Source organism: Pseudophryne corroboree, chromosome 5 (genome assembly GCF_028390025.1).
Source record: "Pseudophryne corroboree isolate aPseCor3 chromosome 5, aPseCor3.hap2, whole genome shotgun sequence".
NCBI classification, from domain to species: domain Eukaryota; kingdom Metazoa; phylum Chordata; class Amphibia; order Anura; family Myobatrachidae; genus Pseudophryne; species Pseudophryne corroboree.
The window spans coordinates 681223050-681246463 of record NC_086448.1 but is presented as its reverse complement, the minus strand read 5'-3'; the positions used below and the strand labels follow the sequence as shown (position 1 = coordinate 681246463).

Below are 23414 nucleotides of genomic sequence, written 5' to 3'. Positions count from 1 at the left end.
AATTTTGCTGACCACCAGTATATAATATATAGCAGTACGGTACAGAAGTCCACTGCTCTACCTACCTCTGTGTCATCAAGTATACTAACCATCCATACCTGTGGTGCATTTTAGTTGTTGTGCGCAGTATATATAGTAGGAGGACAGTGCAGAATTTTGCTGACCACCAGTATATAATATATAGCAGTACGGTACAGTAGTCCACTGCTCTACCTACCTCTGTGTCGTCAAGTATACTATCCATCCATACCTGTGGTGCATTTAAGTTTTGCGCAGTATATATAGTAGGAGGACAGTGCACAATTTTGCTGACCACCAGTATATAATATATAGCAGTACGGTACAGTAGTCCACTGCTCTACCTACCTCTGTGTCGTCAAGTATACTATCCATCCATACCTGTGGTGCATTGTAGTTGTTGTGCGTGGTAAATATAGTAGGAGGACAGTGCATAATTTTGCTGACTACCAGTATATAATATATAGCAGTACGGTACAGTAGTCCACTGCTATTGATATATTACTGGCATATAATTCCACACATTAAAATATGGAGAACAAAAATGTGGAGGGTAAAATAGGGAAAGATCAAGATCCACTTCCACCTCGTGCTGAAGCTGCTGCCACTAGTCATGGCCGAGACGATGAAATGCCATCAACGTCGTCTGCCAAGGCCGATGCCCAATGTCATAGTAGAGAGCATGTAAAATCCAAAAAACCAAAGTTCTGTAAAATGACCCAAAAATAAAAATTAAAAGCGTCTGAGGAGAAGCGTAAACTTGCCAATATGCCATTTACGACACGGAGTGGCAAGGAACGGCTGAGGCCTTGGCCTATGTTTATGGCTAGTGGTTCAGATTCACATGAGGATGGACGCACTCATCCTCTCACTAGAAAACTGCAGTGCCACTCCTAGATGGGCCAGGTGTTTGTGTCGGCCACTTGGGTCGCTTAGCTTAGTCACACAGCTACCTCATTGCACCTCTTTTTTTCTTTGCATCATGTGCTGTTTGGGGACTATTTTTTAAATCTGCCATCCTGTCTGACACTGCAGTGCCACTCCTAGATGGGCCAGGTGTTTGTGTCGGCCACTTGGGTCGCTTAGCTTAGCCATCCAGCGACCTTGGTGCACCTCTTTTTTTCTTTGCATCATATTCTGTTTGGGGACTATTTTTTAAATCTGCCATCCTGTCTGACACTGCAGTGCCACTCCTAGATGGGCCAGGTGTTTGTGTCAGCCACTTGGGTCGCTTATAGTAACATAGTATCTAAGGTTGAAAAAAGACAATTGTCCATCGGGAACAACCTATATGTGTTCTCCTATGCACGATTATTTTGTATAAAATTTTGACTGAAGTTGCTGACTGCCGTTCCGATTAACCCCTCTTTTTTATAATAACCATAGTGCGTGACTATGCCCCGTAACCCTGGATATCCTTATCCATTAGGAATTGATCTAACCCATTCTTAAAGGTGTTGACTGAGTTGGCCATTACAACTCCCTCAAGCAGGGAATTCCAAACACGTATCGTCCTTACCGTAAAAAAGCCTTTACGCCGTATTGTGTGGAATCTCCTCTCCTCTAACCTGAGCCAGTGTCCACGAGTTCTCTGTGTTGATCTAACCAAAAACAGGTACTGCGCAAGATCTGTATATTGTCACCTTATATATTTGTAAATGTTGATCCTGTCCCCTCTTAATTTCCTCTTTTCCAGTGTAAACATGCCTAGTCTTGCAAGCCTTTCCTCGTATTCCAGCATCTCCATACCCTTAATTAGTTTGGTCGCCCGCCTTTGAACCTTTTATAGCTCCAGGATATCCTTTTTGTAGTAAGGTGCCCAGAATTGTACACAGTATTCAAGGTGTGGCCTCACAAGTGATTTATATAACGGGAGTATAATACTCTCGTCCCTAGCATCAATTCCCCGTTTTATGCGTGCTAATATCTTATTAGCCTTCTTTGCTGCAGTCCTACTTTGGGTACTACTGCATAGTTTGCTATCTATGAGGACACCTAAGTCCTTTTCCAGTACAGAATCCCCTAATTTTACCCCATTTAGTAGGTAGGTGTTATTTTTGTTCTTGTTACCACAGTGCATTACCTTACACTTGTCTGTATTGAAGCGCATTCTCCATTTCGCTGCCCAAGCTTCTAATTTAACTAAGTAATTCTGAAGCGACTCAGCATCCCCCTCCGCATTTATAACTTTACACAATTTGGTATCATCTGCAAAAATTGACACCATGCTCTCTAGACCTTCTGTTAGGTCGTTAATGAAAATATTGAACAATAGCGGTCCTAATACTGAGCCTTGCGGCACACCACTTAGCACTTCAGTCCAAGTTGAAAAAGATCCATTAACCACAACGCGCTGCTCCCTATTATCTAACCAGTTTTTGACCCAAGTGCATATTGTGCTTCCTAGCCCTGATTCTTGTAGCTTGTAGATAAGTCTCATGTGTGGTACAGTGTCGAACGCTTTGGCAAAATCTAAAAAGATTACATCCACCTCTTTACCCTGATCTAGGTTTGCGCTTACTGTTTCATAAAAGCCAAGTAAGTTGGTTTGACAGGATCTTGTCCTTCATAAACCCATGTTGATTCCTTTTAATGACCTTATTGACTTCAAGGAACTTCTGAATACTATCTCTTAGAATACCTTCCAATACTTTTCCCACTATAGATGTAAGACTAACTGGTCTATAATTACCTGGTTCAGCTTTACTTCCCTTTTTGAATATAGGCACTACTTCCGCTATACGCCAGTCTTTGGGAACCATACCTGATATTACTGAATCCTTAAAGATCAAAAATAGCGGTTTTGCAAGTTCAGAGTGAAGCTCCATTAGAACCCTTGGGTGAATACCATCGGGACCTGGTGACTTATTAATCTTTAAATGTTTTAATCGGTCACAGACTACTTCCTCGCTTAAATAAGTACCTATCAGTGGGATATTCTCATTACTGAGATTATGTGTTAGTCCCTGAGTTGGGTCCTCTCTAGTAAATACTGTTGAAAAAAACTCATTTAGTGTGTCCGCTATGTCATTATCATTTTTGCTTAAGACTCCCAACTTGTCTTTTAAAGGGCCTATACTCTCCTTCTTAATGTCTTGCTATTAATGTATTTAAAGAATTTTTGGGGATTCGCTTTGCTTTCCTTTGCTACTAGTTTTTCAGTTTCTACTTCAGCCGCTCTTATTTCCTTTTTGCATATTTTGTTACATTCCTTATAGTGCTGAAATGACTCTGCTTCCCCGTCAGATTTGTATTTTTTAAATGCTCGCCTTTTTTTGCCCATAAGTTCCTTTATCTTTCTGTTAAGCCACATCGGTTTATGATTTTTATTCCTTATTTTGCTGCTCGTAGGAATAAATTTGAGTGTATTTTTAGCTAGCAGGAATTTTAGTACCTCCCATATCTCCGTAGTATTTTTTCCTAAAAACAAACCTTCCCATTCAATATCCCTGAAAAATACCCTCATCTTTTCAACATTTGCTTTGCTAAAGTTTAGAGTCCTAGTTGAGCCGGTATAGGGCTGCTTATGGAAACTGATATTGAATGTGACCATATTGTGGTCGCTGTTTCCTATGGGTTCCCCTACTATATATAATACCTGATACCAAATCCCCATTGTTTGTTAATACCAGGTCTAAGATTGCATTGTACCTAGTTGGTTCCTCAATTAGTTGAACTAAGTAGTTATCATTAAGTGTGTTTAAAAACATATTGCCCCTAGCAGTATCACATGAATCGTTTTTCCAGTTTATCTCTGGATAGTTAAAATCTCCCATCACTACTATGTCTCCTACTCCTGCTGCGCTTTCAATTTGCTTTAGTAACAATTCCTCATCAGATGCGTTGATACCAGGCGGCCTATAGCATACACCCAATACTAACTTTTTAATTCCTTTTTCCCCGCATGCAATTTGTACCCATAATGTCTCGACAGTGTCTACAGTCCCCTCCTGAATATCTTCCCGTATATCAGGTTTTAAAAACGGCTTTACGTAAAGACACACCCCTCCACCCTTTTTATTTAGTCTGTCTCTCCTAAACAGTGTATAGCCCTCTAGATTGACTGTCCAATCATGAGATTCATCCTACCAAGTTTCAGTAATGCCTATAATATCATACTGTTTGCTTGCTGCAAGTATTTCTAGTTCACCCTTTTTACCAGTAATGCTTCTGGCGTTTACATACATACAACTAAGATAAGTATCTTCCCTTGCGTTAGGGACATCTTTCCCCTTATGTAGCAATGATGACCTGTAATCGTCATTGGTTAGTGCTTTGGTAAAATCTCTTTTAGTACCCATGTTAGTAACCTTACCGCCTGCTCTTACCCTCCCCCCAACTTCTCCCCCATTTCGTTTACTATCGCCATCCCCACTATTCTCACTGCATGACCCGTAGTTTCTAGCTAAACCCTCCCCCCAGGCTCCTAGTTTAAAATCTCCTCCAACCTTCTAACCATCCTTCCCCCCAGCACCGCTGCCCCCTCCTCAGTCAGGTGCAATCCGTCACGACAAAAGAGATGGCGCCTGACTGAGAAGTCCGCCCAGTGTTCCAGGAACACAAACCCCTCTTTCCTGCACCAATCCCTAAGCCACACATTTACCTCCCTAATCTCCCTCTGCCTCCCTGGACTAGCGTGTGGCACGGGTAATAATTCCGAGAATATTACCTTAGATGTCCTTGCCTTCAGTTTCTTTCCTAAGTCCCTATAGTCTTTCTTAAGGACATCCCACCTTCCGCTAACTTTGTCATTGGTGCCAACGTGTACCAAGACCGCCGGGTCTTTCCCAGCCCCTCCCAACAATCTATCTACCCGGTCCGCGGTGTGCCATACCCGAGCACCCGGGAGACAACAGACTGTACGGCGATCACGGTCCCGGTAGCAGATTGCCCTATCTGCCTTCCTGATGATAGAATCCCCTACCACCACCATCTGACTAGGTACCTCACTATCTTTTATCCCAACCGCGCCAGAGGGACCGCTCCTCTGGATGCTAGAGGGAGCAGTCCCCTCTGGCACCGTCATTTCTTCACTATCATCCTCCGATTCCTCGTCCAGTCGGGCAAATTTGTTCCGGTTTGATAGTTCGGAGATGTCGAGCTTCCCCCTCTTTTTCTTCCTTCTAACTGTGACCCAGCTGGCTACCTGATCATAATCCTCTTCTACCAGTGACCCCTCCCGCGACTCCTCCACCGTTCTGTCTAAACTTCACTCGAGATTGTGAATCTCCCTCAGTCACGTAACGGTTTGCTCTAGATCAGTTACCTGGGCTTCCAGGGCAACCGTTCGCACACACCTCGTGCAGATGTAATCACACTGGGCCGGTAGCTCCAGGTGTGCATACTAGAGATGAGCGCCTGAAATTTTTCGGGTTTTGTGTTTTGGTTTTGGGTTCGGTTCCGCGGCCGTGTTTTGGGTTCGAACGCGTTTTGGCAAAACCTCACCGAATTTTTTTTGTCGGATTCGGGTGTGTTTTGGATTCGGGTGTTTTTTTCAAAAAACACTAAAAAACAGCTTAAATCATAGAATTTGGGGGTCATTTTGATCCCAAAGTATTATTAACCTCAAAAACCATAATTTACACTCATTTTCAGTCTATTCTGAATACCTCACACCTCACAATATTATTTTTAGTCCTAAAATTTGCACCGAGGTCGCTGTGTGAGTAAGATAAGCGACCCTAGTGGCCGACACAAACACCGGGCCCATCTAGGAGTGGCACTGCAGTGTCACGCAGGATGTCCCTTCCAAAAAACCCTCCCCAAACAGCACATGACGCAAAGAAAAAAAGAGGCGCAATGAGGTAGCTGTGTGAGTAAGATTAGCGACCCTAGTGGCCGACACAAACACCGGGCCCATCTAGGAGTGGCACTGCAGTGTCACGCAGGATGGCCCTTCCAAAAAACCCTCCCCAAACAGCACATGACGCAAAGAAAAAAAGAGGCGCAATGAGGTAGCTGTGTGAGTAAGATTAGCGACCCTAGTGGCCGACACAAACACCGGGCCCATCTAGGAGTGGCACTGCAGTGTCACGCAGGATGTCCCTTCCAAAAAACCCTCCCCAAACAGCACATGACGCAAAGAAAAAAAGAGGCGCAATGAGGTAGCTGTGTGAGTAAGATTAGCGACCCTAGTGGCCGACACAAACACCGGGCCCATCTAGGAGTGGCACTGCAGTGTCACGCAGGATGTCCCTTCCAAAAAACCCTCCCCAAACAGCACATGACGCAAAGAAAAAAAGAGGCGCAATGAGGTAGCTGACTGTGTGAGTAAGATTAGCGACCCTAGTGGCCGACACAAACACCGGGCCCATTTAGGAGTGGCACTGCAGTGTCACGCAGGATGTCCCTTCCAAAAAACCCTCCCCAATCAGCACATGATGCAAAGAAAAAGAAAAGAAAAAAGAGGTGCAAGATGGAATTGTCCTTGGGCCCTCCCACCCACCCTTATGTTGTATAAACAAAACAGGACATGCACACTTTAACCAACCCATCATTTCAGTGACAGGGTCTGCCACACGACTGTGACTGATATGACGGGTTGGTTTGGACCCCCCCAAAAAAGAAGCAATTAATCTCTCCTTGCACAAACTGGCTCTACAGAGGCAAGATGTCCACCTCATCATCACCCTCCGATATATCACCGTGTACATCCCCCTCCTCACAGATTATCAATTCGTCCCCACTGGAATCCACCATCTCAGCTCCCTGTGTACTTTGTGGAGGCAATTGCTGCTGGTCAATGTCTCCGCGGAGGAATTGATTATAATTCATTTTAATGAACATCATCTTCTCCACATTTTCTGGATGTAACCTCGTACGCCGATTGCTGACAAGGTGAGCGGCGGCACTAAACACTCTTTCGGAGTACACACTTGTGGGAGGGCAACTTAGGTAGAATAAAGCCAGTTTGTGCAAGGGCCTCCAAATTGACTCTTTTTCCTGCCAGTATAAGTACGGACTGTGTGACGTGCCTACTTGGATGCGGTCACTCATATAATCCTCCACCATTCTATCAATGTTGAGAGAATCATATGCAGTGACAGTAGACGACATGTCCGTAATCGTTGTCAGGTCCTTCAGTCCGGACCAGATGTCAGCATCAGCAGTCGCTCCAGACTGCCCTGCATCACCGCCAGCGGGTGGGCTCGGAATTCTGAGCCTTTTCCTTGCACCCCCAGTTGCGGGAGAATGTGAAGGAGGAGATGTTGACAGGTCGCGTTCCGCTTGACTTGACAATTTTGTCACCAGCAGGTCTTTCAACCCCAGCAGACTTGTGTCTGCCGGAAAGAGAGATCCAAGGTAGGCTTTAAATCTAGGATCGAGCACGGTGGCCAAAATGTAGTGCTCTGATTTCAACAGATTGACCACCCGTGAATCCTTGTTAAGCGAATTAAGGGCTCCATCCACAAGTCCCACATGCCTAGCGGAATCGCTCCGTGTTAGCTCCTCCTTCAATGTCTCCAGCTTCTTCTGCAAAAGCCTGATGAGGGGAATGACCTGACTCAGGCTGGCAGTGTCTGAACTGACTTCACGTGTGGCAAGTTCAAAGGGCATCAGAACCTTGCACAACGTTGAAATCATTCTCCACTGCGCTTGAGACAGGTGCATTCCACCTACTATATCGTGCTCAATTGTATAGGCTTGAATGGCCTTTTGCTGCTCCTCCAACCTCTGAAGCATATAGAGGGTTGAATTCCACCTCGTTACCACTTCTTGCTTCAGATGATGGCAGGGCAGGTTCAGTAGTTTTTGGTGGTGCTCCAGTCTTCTGTACGTGGTGCCTGTACGCCGAAAGTGTCCCGCAATTCTTCTGGCCACCGACAGCATCTCTTGCACGCCCCTGTCGTTTTTTAAAAAATTCTGCACCACCAAATTCAAGGTATGTGCAAAACATGGGACGTGCTGGAATTGGCCCAGATTTAATGCACACACAATATTGCTGGCGTTGTCCGATGCCACAAATCCACAGGAGAGTCCAATTGGGGTAAGCCATTCCGCGATGATCTTCCTCAGTTGCCGTAAGAGGTTTTCAGCTGTGTGCGTATTCTGGAAAGCGGTGATACAAAGCGTAGCCTGCCTAGGAAAGAGTTGGCGTTTGCGAGATGCTGCTACTGGTGCCGCCGCTGCTGTTCTTGCGGCGGGAGTCCATACATCTACCCAGTGGGCTGTCACAGTCATATAGTCCTGACCCTGCCCTGCTCCACTTGTCCACATGTCCGTGGTTAAGTGGACATTGGGTACAACAGCATTTTTTAGGACACTGGTGAGTCTTTTTCTGACGTCCGTGTACATTCTCGGTATCGCCTGCCTAGAGAAGTGGAACCTAGATGGTATTTGGTAACGGGGGCACACTGCCTCAATAAATTGTCTAGTTCCCTGTGAACTAACGGCGGATACCGGACGCACGTCTAACACCAACATAGTTGTCAAGGCCTCAGTTATCCGCTTTGCAGTAGGATGACTGCTGTGATATTTCATCTTCCTCGCAAAGGACTGTTGAACAGTCAATTGCTTACTGGAAGTAGTACAAGTGGGCTTACGACTTCCCCTCTGGGATGACCATCGACTCCCAGCGGCAACAACAGCAGCGCCAGCAGCAGTAGGCGTTACACGCAAGGATGCATCGGAGGAATCCCAGGCAGGAGAGGACTCGTCAGAATTGCCAGTGACATGGCCTGCAGGACTATTGGCATTCCTGGGGAAGGAGGAAATTGACACTGAGGGAGTTGGTGGGGTGGTTTGCGTGAGCTTGGTTACAAGAGGAAGGGATTTACTGGTCAGTGGACTGCTTCCGCTGTCACCCAAAGTTTTTGAACTTGTCACTGACTTATTATGAATGCGCTGCAGGTGACGTATAAGGGAGGATGTTCCGAGGTGGTTAACGTCCTTACCCCTACTTATTACAGCTTGACAAAGGGAACACACGGCTTGACACCTGTTGTCCGCATTTCTGGTGAAATACCTCCACACCGAAGAGCTGATTTTTTTGGTATTTTCACCTGGCATGTCAACGGCCATATTCCTCCCACGGACAACAGGTGTCTCCCCGGGTGCCTGACTTAAACAAACCACCTCACCATCAGAATCCTCCTGGTCAATTTCCTCCCCAGCGCCAGCAACACTCATATCCTCCTCATCCTGGTGTACTTCAACACTGACATCTTCAATCTGACTATCAGGAACTGGACTGCGGGTGCTCCTTCCAGCACTTGCAGGGGGCGTGCAAATGGTGGAAGGCGCATGCTCTTCACGTCCAGTGTTGGGAAGGTCAGGCATCGCAACCGACACAATTGGACTCTCCTTGTGGATTTGGGATTTCGAAGAATGCACAGTTCTTTGCTGTGCTGCTTTTGCCAGCTTGAGTCTTTTCATTTTTCTAGCGAGAGGCTGAGTGCTTCCATCCTCATGTGAAGCTGAACCACTAGCCATGAACATAGGCCAGGGCCTCAGCCGTTCCTTGCCACTCCGTGTGGTAAATGGCATATTGGCAAGTTTACGCTTCTCCTCCGACAATTTTATTTTAGGTTTTGGAGTCCTTTTTTTTCTGATATTTGGTGTTTTGGATTTGACATGCTCTGTACTATGACATTGGGCATCGGCCTTGGCAGACGACGTTGCTGGCATTTCATCGTCTCGGCCATGACTAGTGGCAGCAGCTTCAGCACGAGGTGGAAGTGGATCTTGATCTTTCCCTAATTTTGGAACCTCAACATTTTTGTTCTCCATATTTTAATAGGCACAACTAAAAGGCACCTCAGGTAAACAATGGAGATGGATACTAGTATACAATTATGGACTGCCTGCCGACTGCAGACACAGAGGTAGCCACAGCCGTGAACTACCGTACTGTACTGTGTCTGCAGCTAATATAGACTGGTTGATAAAGAGAAGATGTCTATGTAACTATGTATGTATAAAGAAGACTGAAAAAAATCCACGGTTAGGTGGTATACAATTATGGACGGACTGCCTGCCGAGTGCAGACACAGAGGTAGCCACAGCCGTGAACTACCGTACTGTACTGTGTCTGCAGCTAATATAGACTGGTTGATAAAGAGAAGATGTCTATGTAACTATGTATGTATAAAGAAGAATGAAAAAAAACCACGGTTAGGTGGTATACAATTATGGACGGACTGCCTGCCGAGTGCAGACACAGAGGTAGCCACAGCCGTGAACTACCGTACTGTACTGTGTCTGCAGCTAATATAGACTGGTTGATAAAGAGAAGATGTCTATGTAACTATGTATGTATAAAGAAGAATGAAAAAAATCCACGGTTAGGTGGTATTACAATTATGGACGGACTGCCTGCCGAGTGCAGAGACACAGAGGTAGCCACAGCCGTGAACTACCGTACTGTGTCTGCTGCGACTGGATGATAAATGATATAAAAAATATATATATATCACTACTGCAGCCGGACAGGTATATATTATATATTATATAATGACGGACCTGCTGGACACTGTCTGTCAGCAGAATGAGTTTTATTTTTATAGAATAAAAAAAAAAAAAACACACAAGTGAAGTCACACGACGAGTGTTTAACTTTTTCAGGCAATCACAATATAAGTATACTACTAACTATACTGGTGGTCAGTGTGGTCAGGTCACTGGTCAGTCACACTGGCAGTGGCACTCCTGCAGCAAAAGTGTGCACTGTTTAATTTTAATATAATATGTACTCCTGGCTCCTGCTATAACCTATAACTGGCACTGCAGTAGTGCTCCCCAGTCTCCCCCACAATTATAAGCTGTGTGAGCTGAGCAGTCAGACAGATATATAATATATATAGATGATGCAGCACACTGGCCTGAGCCTGAGCAGTGCACTGCACAGTGCACACAGATATGGTATGTGACTGACTGAGTCACTGTGTGTATCGCTTTTTTCAGGCAGAGAACGGATATATTAAATAAACTGCACTGTGTGTCTGGTGGTCACTCACTATATAATATATTATGTACTCCTGGCTCCTGCTATAACCTATAACTGGCACTGCAGTAGTGCTCCCCAGTCTCCCCCACAATTATAAGCTGTGTGAGCTGAGCAGTCAGACAGATATATATAATATTATATATAGATAATAGATGATGCAGCACACTGGCCTGAGCCTGAGCAGTGCACACAGATATGGTATGTGACTGACTGAGTCACTGTGTGTATCGCTTTTTTCAGGCAGAGAACGGATATATTAAATAAACTGCACTGTGTGTCTGGTGGTCACTCACTATATAATATATTATGTACTCCTGGCTCCTGCTATAACCTATAACTGGCACTGCAGTAGTGCTCCCCAGTCTCCCCCACAATTATAAGCTGTGTGAGCTGAGCAGTCAGACAGATATATATAATATTATATATAGATAATAGATGATGCAGCACACTGGCCTGAGCCTGAGCAGTGCACACAGATATGGTATGTGACTGACTGAGTCACTGTGTGTATCGCTTTTTTCAGGCAGAGAACGGATATATTAAATAAACTGCACTGTGTGTCTGGTGGTCACTCACTATATAATATATTATGTACTCCTGGCTCCTGCTATAACCTATAACTGGCACTGCAGTAGTGCTCCCCAGTCTCCCCCACAATTATAAGCTGTGTGAGCTGAGCAGTCAGACAGATATATATAATATTATATATAGATAATAGATGATGCAGCACACTGGCCTGAGCCTGAGCAGTGCACACAGATATGGTATGTGACTGAGTCACTGTGTGCTGTGTATCGCTTTTTTCAGGCAGAGAACGGATTATAAAGTAAACTGCACTGTCCTCACTAGTAAACTCTCTCCACTCAGTCTCTACACTTCTACAGTAACAGTACTCCTCCTAGTCAGCTCCAGTAAATCTCTCTCAGTCTCTTATAATCTAAATGGAGAGGACGCCAGCCACGTCCTCTCCCTATCAATCTCAATGCACGTGTGAAAATGGCGGCGACGCGCGGCTCCTTATATAGAATCCGAGTCTCGCGAGAATCCGACAGCGTCATGATGACGTTCGGGCGCGCTCGGGTTAACCGAGCAAGGCGGGAAGATCCGAGTCTGCTCGGACCCGTGAAAAAAACCATGAAGTTCTGGCGGGTTCGGATTCAGAGAAACCGAACCCGCTCATCTCTAGTGCATACATCTTGCACGACATGCACTGAGTGAGGTCCCCAATCACAGCCCCTCCCATATTGTTTGTAAGGTCTAACTCCCTGTTACTCTCAAAGAAAAAGCAGCAAAAATAAAAAGTAGAAGACAAACAATCTCACTTATACAATAATTAAGCTGGCTTATACTTATCTATCTTTGTGCGGTTCTTGGTCCTTCACTTTTATGCAGCCGTAGTACTCTCTCCTGCGACACCTATACTCCACTTAGCAGTTGCAGTTGTTCCAGCTCACTGCACCTCCTTTTCACTCAGCTTCCAGCTCCTGCTTAAAAAAACAAAAATTAAACAAAAAAAAATGCCCCTCACACACGCACAATCACAGCCCCTCTGCTCCTCCAAGTAAGAGACCCTCTCACTCACTCACAAGGTCAGCCCCTTGCAGCCTCACCAGAAGTTTAATGGTACTGCAAATATGTGTGTTCCTGATTGTGTATTATAAAACTCACCTTTTTCTGTATTCTAACTCACCTTTTGCTGTTACCAACTCACACTTACAAATCCAAGCAGCACTTTTGCTGTTACCAACTCACACTTACAAATCCAAGCAGCACTTTAAAATACAAGCCCTTACAATGAGCCAATACAAGCCCTTACAATGAGCCATACAATCCCTTACAATGAGCTTAGCTTAGCCATCCAGCGACCTTGGTGCACCTCTTTTTTTCTTTGCATCATGTGCTGTTTGGGGACTATTTTTTTTTAAATCTGCCATCCTGTCTGACACTGCAGTGCCACTCCTAGATGGGCCAGGTGTTTGTGTCGGCCACTTGGGTCGCTTAGCTTAGTCACACAGCGACCTTGGTGCACCTCTTTTTTTCTTTGCATCATGTGCTGTTTGGGGACTATTTTTTGAAGTGCCATCCTGTCTGACACTGCAGTGCCACTCCTAGATGGACCAGGTGTTTGTGTCGGCCACTTGGGTTGCTTAGCTTAGCCATCCAGCGACCTTGGTGCACCTCTTTTTTTCTTTGCATCATGTGCTGTTTGGGGACTATTTTTTAAATCTGCCATCCTGTCTGACACTGCAGTGCCACTCCTAGATGGGCCAGGTGTTTGTGTCGGCCACTTGGGTCGCTTAGCTTAGTCACACAGCGACCTTGGTGCACCTCTTTTTTTCTTTGCATCATGTGCTGTTTGGGGACTATTTTTTGAATTGCCATCCTGTCTGACACTGCAGTGCCACTCCTAGATGGACCAGGTGTTTGTGTCGGCCACTTGGGTCGCTTAGCTTAGCCATCCAGCGACCTTGGTGCACCTCTTTTTTTCTTTGCATCATGTGCTGTTTGGGAACTATTTTTTAAATCTGCCATCCTGTCTGACACTGCAGTGCCACTCCTAGATGGGCAAGGTCGGCCACTTGGGTCGCTTAACTTAGTCACACAGCGACCTTGGTGCACCTCTTTTTTTCTTTGCATCATGTGCTGTTTGGGGACTATTTTTTTAAGTGCCATCCTGACACTGCAGTGCCACTCCTAGATGGGCCAGGTGTTTGTGTCGGCCACTTGGGTCGCTTAGCTTAGTCACACAGCGACCTTGGTGCACCTCTTTTTTTCTTTGCATCATGTGCTGTTTGGGGACTATTTTTTAAATCTGCCATCCTGACACTGCAGTGCCACTCCTAGATGGGCCAGGTGTTTGTTTCGGCCACTTGGGTCGCTTAGCTTAGTCACACAGCGACCTTGGTGCACCTCTTTTTTTCTTTGCATCATGTGCTGTTTGGGGACTATTTTTTGAAGTGCCATCCTGTCTGACACTGCAGTGCCACTCCTAGATGGGTCAGGTGTTTGTGTTGGCCACTTGGGTCGCTTAGCTTAGCCATCCAGCGACCTTGGTACACCTCTTTTTATCTTTGCACCATGTGCTGTTTGGGGACAATTTTTTGAAGTGCCATCCTGTCTGACACTGCAGTGCCACTCCTAGATGGGCCAGGTGTTTGTGCTGGCCACTTGGGTCGCTTAGCTTAGTCATCCAGCGACCTCGGTGCAAATTTTAGGACTAAAAATAATATTGTGAGGTGTGAGGTGTTCAGAATAGACTGGAAATGAGTGGAAATTATGGTTATTGAGGTTAATAATACTATGGGATCAAAATGACCCCCAAATTCTATGATTTAAGCTGTTTTTGAGGGGTTTTTGTAAAAAAAACACCCGAATCCGACAAAAAAATTTCAGGGAGGTTTTGCCAAAACGCGTCCGAATCCAAAACACGGCCGCGGAACCGAATCCAAAACCAAAACACAAAACCCGATAAATGTCCGGTGCACATCACTACTATTAACCAAAAAAAGGGAAAACTTGGTGCTAGTATTATATGTAGTACAGTATGTGGAGGTATTTTGGGCGGGATGTACTATGTGACATCGCCGCCCATCGTCACGATGCTAAGCGCATATGTATTCACATATGCGCTTAGCATTGCGAAGGACAGCTCTTCCGATAAAAGCTGTCCTTCGCGACCCCGGCGTCTCCCTAACTTCCGTGTTTCAGCCCCCTGTGTCATTCTGCACATGAGCAGAATGATGGGGGCGACTGCGGGGTTTGTTGGGAGGGATCCAAATGGATAGCTCACATCAGCGCTGTGGAAAGAAGTCCATAGGCTTCTACAGAGTAACGCCAGCAAAAGCTGGCGAACCCCTCCGTGGCGCTGGCCCAGCGGCTGGGGCTTTATATATTTGGAAAAAGCAGTAAACGGGGGTTTACCGCATTTTCCATTTAGTACATCCCGCCCTTTGGCATGTCGTAATAATTGGCTACATGGGGACGTCTGACTACATGGAGGCATATATAGGAAAAGTTGAGTTTGATGTATGCAGTAGTTACACAAAATGACAACACTGCGTTTGCAGGATTACATGTGCAATGCAGTGCACTATGGACCCTATTCAGCGCCGATCACTAAATTGAGAAAATGTAATCCGGACGAATATCAAATGACTGCACATGCGCAGTGTTTGCATTGTGCGCTCGCAACCACGGTTTGTGAATATTTTTGCAAAGTTATTGTGCTTCAAAGCAAACACATTTTGATTGACAGGAAGCCAGCATTTAGGGGAGGAAACATGGCGTTTTAGAGGTGTGTTTTTAAAAATGCAGGCAAGGCTTTTTCTAGGTAGGTTTCTGACGTCAGCGATGACCACTTCTAGCCTCTTGCGTAAGCAGAATTATGCATGACTTTGCCTGGGCGCAGATGGAAAAACTCTTCAATGTTCCAGTATTTGCGATTGCAAATGGTTGTACGATCATATCATGCATTTCTATACGATCGCAATTTCTGTAATGGACATTTTTTCTTTATTTCTGGGCGGCAACTATTTGATAGCAGCAGCTGCCTTTTGGTAAGATTAGCGATCCATGCTGAATGAGGTCCTACATCCCTTCTCTTTTGTGTCCTAAGTAGAAAAAAGTTAATTTAGAAATCTAGCTAAATACTTGACATCTCATCTTAAGGGCCATATACATTTAATGATCCGCCGCCGAGCTGCCCGACGGCGGATACGGCCGACCCGGCGGTGGGTGGGGGGCAGTGACGGGGGGAGTGAAGTTTCTTCACTCAACCCGTCACCCGAGATCGTCCATATTGGCCTGCATGCACAGCCGACGGGGCACCAGCGATGAACGAGCGCAGGGCCGCGCATTGTTCATCGCTGGTGACTCCACACTCAAAGATATGAACGTTACCTCGTTCAATAATGAACAAGATCGTTCATATCTTTGAGGATTGTCGGCCAGTGTGTAGGGCCTATTACTCTTCCAACAATCACAGCATAAAGCAAACGTCTCATGCGTACACAAATCTTGCCCATCCAAAAAAATCATGCCCCTCATATTTATATCCTGCCAGCAATATACAGTATGTGTATGTGATCCCTGATCTAAACACCACAGCTACAGTATACAAACTTCACTGCAAGTCTCTCTCTCTCTCGTCTGCCTAATCATCCTCCTATTGCAGCTAATGTGACTGATCACTCAGCATCTCCTGTGCCAGTGACAAGTTACCGAGCACATCAGCACAGTTCTTCCAGCAAACTCCAGTGCTGGCACCACCCACCTCCAGTACAACTCTACTCTATGCTATTACTTACCAGTGCCCAGTGGAAGCTGATCCCAGCAGCATACAGCACTTAATTGCTGTGATTAGCCCTCCCTTCCTCCTCTGCTACACAGTCCCAGGCAGCAGTGACAGCACGGTGGTGAGAGGGGAGGTAATGTAACTGCAGCATGTCTTCTAATTACTTCGACTCCGGCCACTGTAGTCACTGCTAAGGACTGTCCTGAGGAGCAAGAAGAGGACGCAGATGGCTGACCGCCACTACATAGACAGCTCTCAGCTGCAAGGAGAGACTGAGAAACAGGAGTGGGGCTATGTGGAAGGTCAGTTTTCCTCTCGTATGTATCCTAAAATACAGCTGACTAGAAGTGACTCAGCCCTGATCTATATACTGTACTATACAAGTATTTCCTTATGTGTTGGAGGAGATATCAGAGCTTGTTCTAAAATAACACATGTCCTTCTGAGCAATTATTAAACCAACATTTAAAATAAAATTAAAATTAAAATAATGAAGTTGGTTTTGGACTGGGGGAAATGTAGGCAATTGCAAGCTGAGATTCTAATGAGCCTGTGTCGAATAGCTGCTGTTTGACTTTTATGTTTGTACATACTGTAAGAGACATTGATAAATATATATTGTGCCTTGTTGACTAGTAGTGAAGGAGTTAAGAAACCTGTTGTACCACTTTCACATTGATGACGCTAGAAGAAAAACATTTTTATTCTCAAAATACAAAAATAAATATGAATATGAATACTTTTCAAATAACTGAGTATTCATCATCCTCATCATCATCATTAGCATTCAGAGCTCTAGGATCTAATCTTTATGGAACATCTTACAAGTACTCCCCAAGTGTCCTGATTTAGGTGGGACAGTTTTGTACTGTGGAATGGAATATTGGGAGCATTTGTTACTACAGCGTGTGTCATTAAAGGGGTGTTTATACGAAGGGAGCACTAAGTGCTTTGGAAGCACAATAACGCCCCTTGCTGGTATCTGCTGCTACTATACTCCCTTGTTATGCGTAATGCTGAAAATTTGACACATATTGAATAAATATATATGTATATAGATATGTATATAATATTGAATATTTGTATAGTGCCACTGATATGTGCAGCGCTGCACAGAGAATATGTCATTTATTTTAGTCCTTTTCCCATTGGAGTGTACAGTTTAAGGGGGATCCGGTCCGGGTGTGTGTGTGTGTGTGGGTGTTAGGTTTAGGCTGCGGGGGCAGGGTTAGGGTTAGGCTGCAGGGAGGGAGGGTTAGGGTTAGGCACCCCAGGAGCGTGTTAGGTTGTGGCGGAGGGAGGATTAGGTTTAGGCTGCGGGGAGGGGTGGTTAAGGTTAGGCACTACAGAGGAGTGTCAGGGTTAGGCTGCAGGGGGATGAGGGTTAAGGTCAGGCCGCTGCCACCGGGATGCCACTGTCAGTATTTTGACAGCCGACATCCCACCCACCGGGATCCCAATACCAACCTGTTTAAAGTCCCTGTCATACAAGTGCACACACACACATACAACTAGTGTTAGTTTTGTCAGCATCCAAATAGCCTGCCATTATCTGCTTGTAGTGTGTGAGGAAAACGGAGCACCCAGAGGAAAGTTATGCAAACACAGCAGAACATATAAACACCACACATATTGGACAAGATCAGCAATTGATCCACGTGGACTACGAATGGGAATAGTAAACTTGTAAATAGTAAACGAGCGAAACGAGCCATGCAAGGGGACACAGTAACTAATTGGGGTTCCCGATCACTTTACAGAGAAAACGACCCCAAAAATATATTAAAAAGCCCATGTCGTCATTTTTTCCATGTCGACCAATTTCAGGTGTCGACCTAGTCACTGTCGACCAATAGTGGTCGACCTATATACTGTCAACCTAGTTACTGTTACTGACCCTATGATCCACATCCGTTTCAAGAGGAGGTGCAAGCACAAATTTGCAAATTAGGCCCAGATTTATCAAGCATTGGAGAGTGATAAATTGCAAATGATAAAGTACCAGCCAACTAGCTCCTAACTGCCATGTTACAGGCTGTGTTTGAAATAATGACATTTAGGACCTGATTGGTTAGTACTTTATCACCGTGCAATTTATCACTCCCCAAGGCTTGATAAATCTGGACCTAAGCATCACAATTTTAACCCATACATATGCAGAAACATAGGGGGTCATTCAGACCTGATCACTCGCTAGCTGATTTTTGCAGTCCTGCATTCGCACAGTCACCGCCCACCGGGGAGTGTGCAAGTGTGCGATCGCCTGTGCAGCCGATCGATACAAAAAAAGAACTTTGTGCATTTTCTGAGTTTCCCAGAACTTACTCAGCCGCTGCGATCACTTCAGCCTATCCGGGGCAGGAATTGACGTCAGACAACCGTCTTGCAAACGCTTGGACACTCCCACGTTTTTCCAACCACTCCCTGAAAACGGTCAGTTGCCACCCACAAACACCTTCTTCCGGTCAATCTCCTTGCGACCGGCTTCTTGCGAATGGATTCTTTGTAAAATCCATCGCACAGCAACGATTTGCTTTGTACCCGTGCGACTCGCCTGCGCATTGCGGTGCATACGCATGCGCAGTTCTGACCTGATCGCAGCGCTGCAAGAAATGCTAGCGAGCGACCAGGTCTGAATGACCCCCATAATACATGAGGCTGCTATAAAACCTTGCTAGTTATTCCCCTTACCGACATATGACTTGGGAATTTCCCTGATCAGACCCGGGTTTTTCACCTCAGCAAAAACCTGTGTTTTTGCTGGCTGCCCCCCTTTCACACTACACATGAGACCAGGGAAATTCCCGGGTTGTCCCATTGCAGACATAAGCCAGGTCTGCGCCGACATTCTACAAACCATGGCTGCCAGGCTGCTGTCATACACACACACACACACACACACACACACACACACACACACACACACACACACACACACACACACACACACACACACACACACACACACACACACACACACACACATACTTCACACTCATACACACTCAAACAATCAGTCAATCAATCAATCAATCAATCAATCACACACCCCTTCTCGAGCCACCAGACCTTACAACAGATCTAACTGTCTTTTCAAATGTCTACCCTATCTACATATCAAAGACAAAAGCAACAACATTCAACGAGTTCTCCTCATTACAGATTCTGTACAACTCCCCCACATTCTCCTGGGTCCTAGTCTCTAGGTCGACAGTAACTAGGTCGACACTATCTAGGTCGACCACTATTGGTTGACAGTAACTAGGTTGACAAGGTCTCTAGGTCGACATGTTCTAGGTCGACAGGTCAAAAGGTCGACATGAGTTTTTCAAGATTTTTTATTTTTTTGAACCTTTTCATACTTTACGATCCACGTGGACTACAATTGGGAACGGTAACCTGTGCTGAGCGCAGCGAGGCACCTTGCCCGAAGCATGGCAAGCGAAGCGAGCCATGCGAGGGGTCACGGTGCACTAATTGGGGTTCCCGGTCACTGTACAAAGAAAACGACACAAACCCCCCATAAAAAACTCATGTCGACCTTTTGACCTGTCGACCTAGAACACGTTGACCTGGAGACCCTGTCAACCTAGAAATCCTGTCGACCTAGTTACTGTTGACCAATAGGGGTTCACCTAGACACTGTCGACCTAGTTACTATCTACCTTCCATACCACACCCCATTCTCTTACACGGTCCACATTCTCCTTGGTAACCGTCAGTACATTCTCCCCGGTGTGCCAGCTGCTTCTACTCACTGGAGCACGGACCACAGCAGGACGCCTTGGACCCCCCCCAGGCAGCCCCGAATGACCTATCAGTGGATTCTAGTTGTGACTGGGGAGTAAAATCTTGGGTCACACCATTCATACTTAACATGAGATGTCTTGCCGGGACGTAAGTCCTGGGGAGAACAGTGGTCAATTGCAGGGGCTCCGGTGCGGGTTCCCTGGTTGGTGCCTTTCAGACATAAGCGAGACCCGGGTAGTTTGACCGGGTAGTTTGCCCTGGCAGAAAATCCTGGATTCTTGCTACACTATGTCTGAAAGGGGCTTAATTGAATTGCCTTCCTGCTCGTGTCTATTGCAGCACTCCCATCACAACACGTCTTCTATAATGTGCAGTCCAGCCGGGTTCACTACGATCTGCCGGCGGTCGGGCTCCCGGCGACCAGCATACCGGCGCCGGGAGCCCGACCGCCGGCATACCGACAGTGTGGCAAGCGCAAATGAGCCCCTTGCGGGCTCGCTGCGCTCGCCACGCTACGGGCGCTCCACGCTATTTTATTCTCCCTCCAGGGGGGTCGTGGACCCCCACGAGGGAGCATAAGTGTCGGTATGCCGGGTGTCAAGATCCCGGCGCCGGTATACTGTGCGCCGGGATCCCGTCAGTCAGCATACTGAAGACCACCCGTTCAGCCCGCACTAGCAAATCAAACAAGTGGACAATTCACTGCCTTCCAAGTGATCAGCATGCTTATATATTGAAATGCTGCTGTGACTATTTCAATGATCTGAATGACTGATGAGCGGTAATAAAGCGCTAATATACTATGGGGCAAAAATGTACATTAAAAAGAAAAGTGGAGCAATTACTTTTTAAACAGAATGCAGCAAATGATGCATTAAGGAAGTGATATCCACAAATGAGTTGTCAGAATTGGAGTGTGAACGCCTGTGGCCTTAGAATTTGGTTCAGAAGGTTACTGATGCGGGTATTGGTGGTATGTTAAATAGGTATTTTCTGCAAGAAATTTAGAAAACAGGTTTAACTCATTTATTTGTTTACAATTGTTACATTGTGCCAGTTTGGTTTTATCCATTACCAGTCCTTATAGAAAGTGTCTACAAATGTGTATGATTTTCAGAATTTTGCAGTCTGCAAATCACATTGAGAAAATGTTAATTACAATGTTGTTTGTATACAAAAGTGTCTTTTAAAATGTAACCTTAATAGCAAAGTCTGTTAAAAATTGTAAAAAAAAGAAAAGAAAAGAAAATTAAACCATCAACTTGAGCACAATTCTTTTTAAAGTGTTAAGGTGTGATCCTTGCAATGGCTGATTTTCACTTTGCGATTTCCCTTGAACTCCCCGGAGCCCAGCACCACCGATTTTGACTAACTTATCTTGAGATATGGACTATGGGGGTAATTCCAAGTTGATCGCAGCAGGAAAATTTTTAGCAGTTGGGCAAAACCATGTGCACTGCAGGGGGGGGGGGGGGGGGGCAGATATAACATGCAGAGAGAGATAGATTTGGGTGTGGTGAGTTCAATCTGCAATCTAAATTGCAGTGTAAAAATAAAGCAACCAGTATTTACCCTGCACAGAAAAAAAATAACCCACCCAAATCTAACTCTCTCTGCAAATGTTATATCTGCGCCCCCTGCAGTGCACATGGTTTTGCCCAACTGCTAAAAAATATCCTGCTGCGATCAACTTGGAATTACCCCCTATGTGTGCTTACGATTTTGGCTTATGTGAGATTTTGGCTTATGTGAGATGTAATTGACATGTGAGATGAACTAGATAGTACACCGATCTAGCAAGGACTGACTTGCCTGCACAGTCTATATTTTCTTGCGATGCCGACCTGGCGGGACCGCGCATCGGGATCGCAAGGTGACTTTCACCTTGCGATATGCACTAACTTTTCTTGAGATTTTGACTATATAGTCAAAATAGAAAGAAAATATCTCACCGTGTGTACACACCTTTAGAGTCTAGGGGTAGATTTACTAAAGCTTCTAAAAGAGTGGTGATGTTGTCCAGAGCAACCAATTAGATTCTGTCTACCATTGTCTAGGCTGCAATGCAATAATGATAGAAGCTTTAGTACATCTAAACCTAATGGTCTGTCTGTCATTGGCGTGTCAGTGTTTTTGTTCGAAATCACTGCATATTGTAGTAGTACATAATGCATTCTACTATCCTGCTTGCAGTTTAGCGCTACAGCAAGGATCTGCAGCAATAGGTGCGCTGCACATACACATCGAGCTGGCTACAGGGTAACTACAGGCTAACTCCTATTTAATATCCACATCTGCCACAGTTCCTCAGTTTCTGACAGAAGCCACAGCCCTCAAAGCTTTCTATGGGGACTGCGATGCTGTCAGATTTACCAAGCTCTGGAATACAAAGCATTTTTGACCCTGCAGCTAGCACTTTCTGAAGATCTGTCAGCTGTTGTAGTCTATGGGCAACAGTCCACAAAACTTACCGGGAGAGGGTCCACATCAGTGGCCGCTGCACATGCATGGTTAGCAGACCACACATGGCAGGTGCAAAATGGAAGTATAGTGACCACTAATGCAATCATTTTACTTCTAGTGCTTTCAGAGCCCCTGCATGTGTTTTTTGATACATTTTGTGTATGTTAATTTCTTATTATCACGAATAGCCGTAATACAAAAATGATACAATTATCAGGTCTAAAACCATTATCCTTTAGTAGAGTAATATAAATGGATATACTACTGTGTGAGAGCTTACATATAGTACAATGTACTGTAAGAGCTTATTTGAATTATGCAAATAATTCAGAACAGAACAAAATGTGTTTTTAATAGTTTAAATATATAATAGAAAGATACGTCAATTTGACAGCATATAAAACATAAACTGCCAAAATAATAATAAAACTATAGGATGAGTTCTAGTTACTGGCCGTACCACCAAGTGATCTGTTACCAGAGGGTAGGGCCACATCTGCTCTGACAAAGCCAAGGTGAGGGCCAAAGCCGTCTGGCTGACATGGGCACCCCAGACAAGCCTGTGCAACCAATCCCCATCCCCTCCTTGAGCCCTACCCTACTGGGATCAGTTATTCCAGCAACTGTGATGTGAACTTTGCTTAATGCCCTTAGACTGTTCTTCATGTGCAAAATCTGCTATTCACCCACCCAGCTGAGTATAGGGATAAGTTAGGATGACTACTGATGAAGAGTTATCCAATGATGGTATCCATTGATGGTGCCAACTGTGTTTAACATCAATGGCAGGAAACTATCAATGGTTTGAACCATCATGAATTGAACCATCGATGGGCATCCCTACAGTGGGCCTATCAGAGAAAGGAGTGGGGCTGAGTGCTGTTACAGAAGGGTGGATTTAACCTACAAGCCAATTGAGGTTAGGTGACTGAGCGATAAGATAGG

General features: G+C 45.3%; 1 protein-coding gene across 5 annotated transcripts in view; it reads left to right on the top strand.

The window, feature by feature from the left end:
- Positions 1-16174: 16174 nt before the first annotated feature.
- Positions 16175-23414, top strand: part of CA8 (carbonic anhydrase 8) — a 282420-nt gene continuing 275180 nt past the window's right edge. For 2 of the 5 annotated variants that reach the window (XR_010177875.1, XR_010177874.1), the window contains exon 1: positions 16175-16558. Coding sequence is in view for 3 of the 5 variants with exons in the window: in XM_063923773.1 (XP_063779843.1) it covers positions 16483-16558 (76 nt within the window). In the remaining 2 variants the exon portion in view is untranslated. The remainder of the gene's footprint in view (positions 16559-23414) is intronic. The other 3 variants (XM_063923773.1, XM_063923771.1, XM_063923774.1) reach the window with 2 other exon arrangements.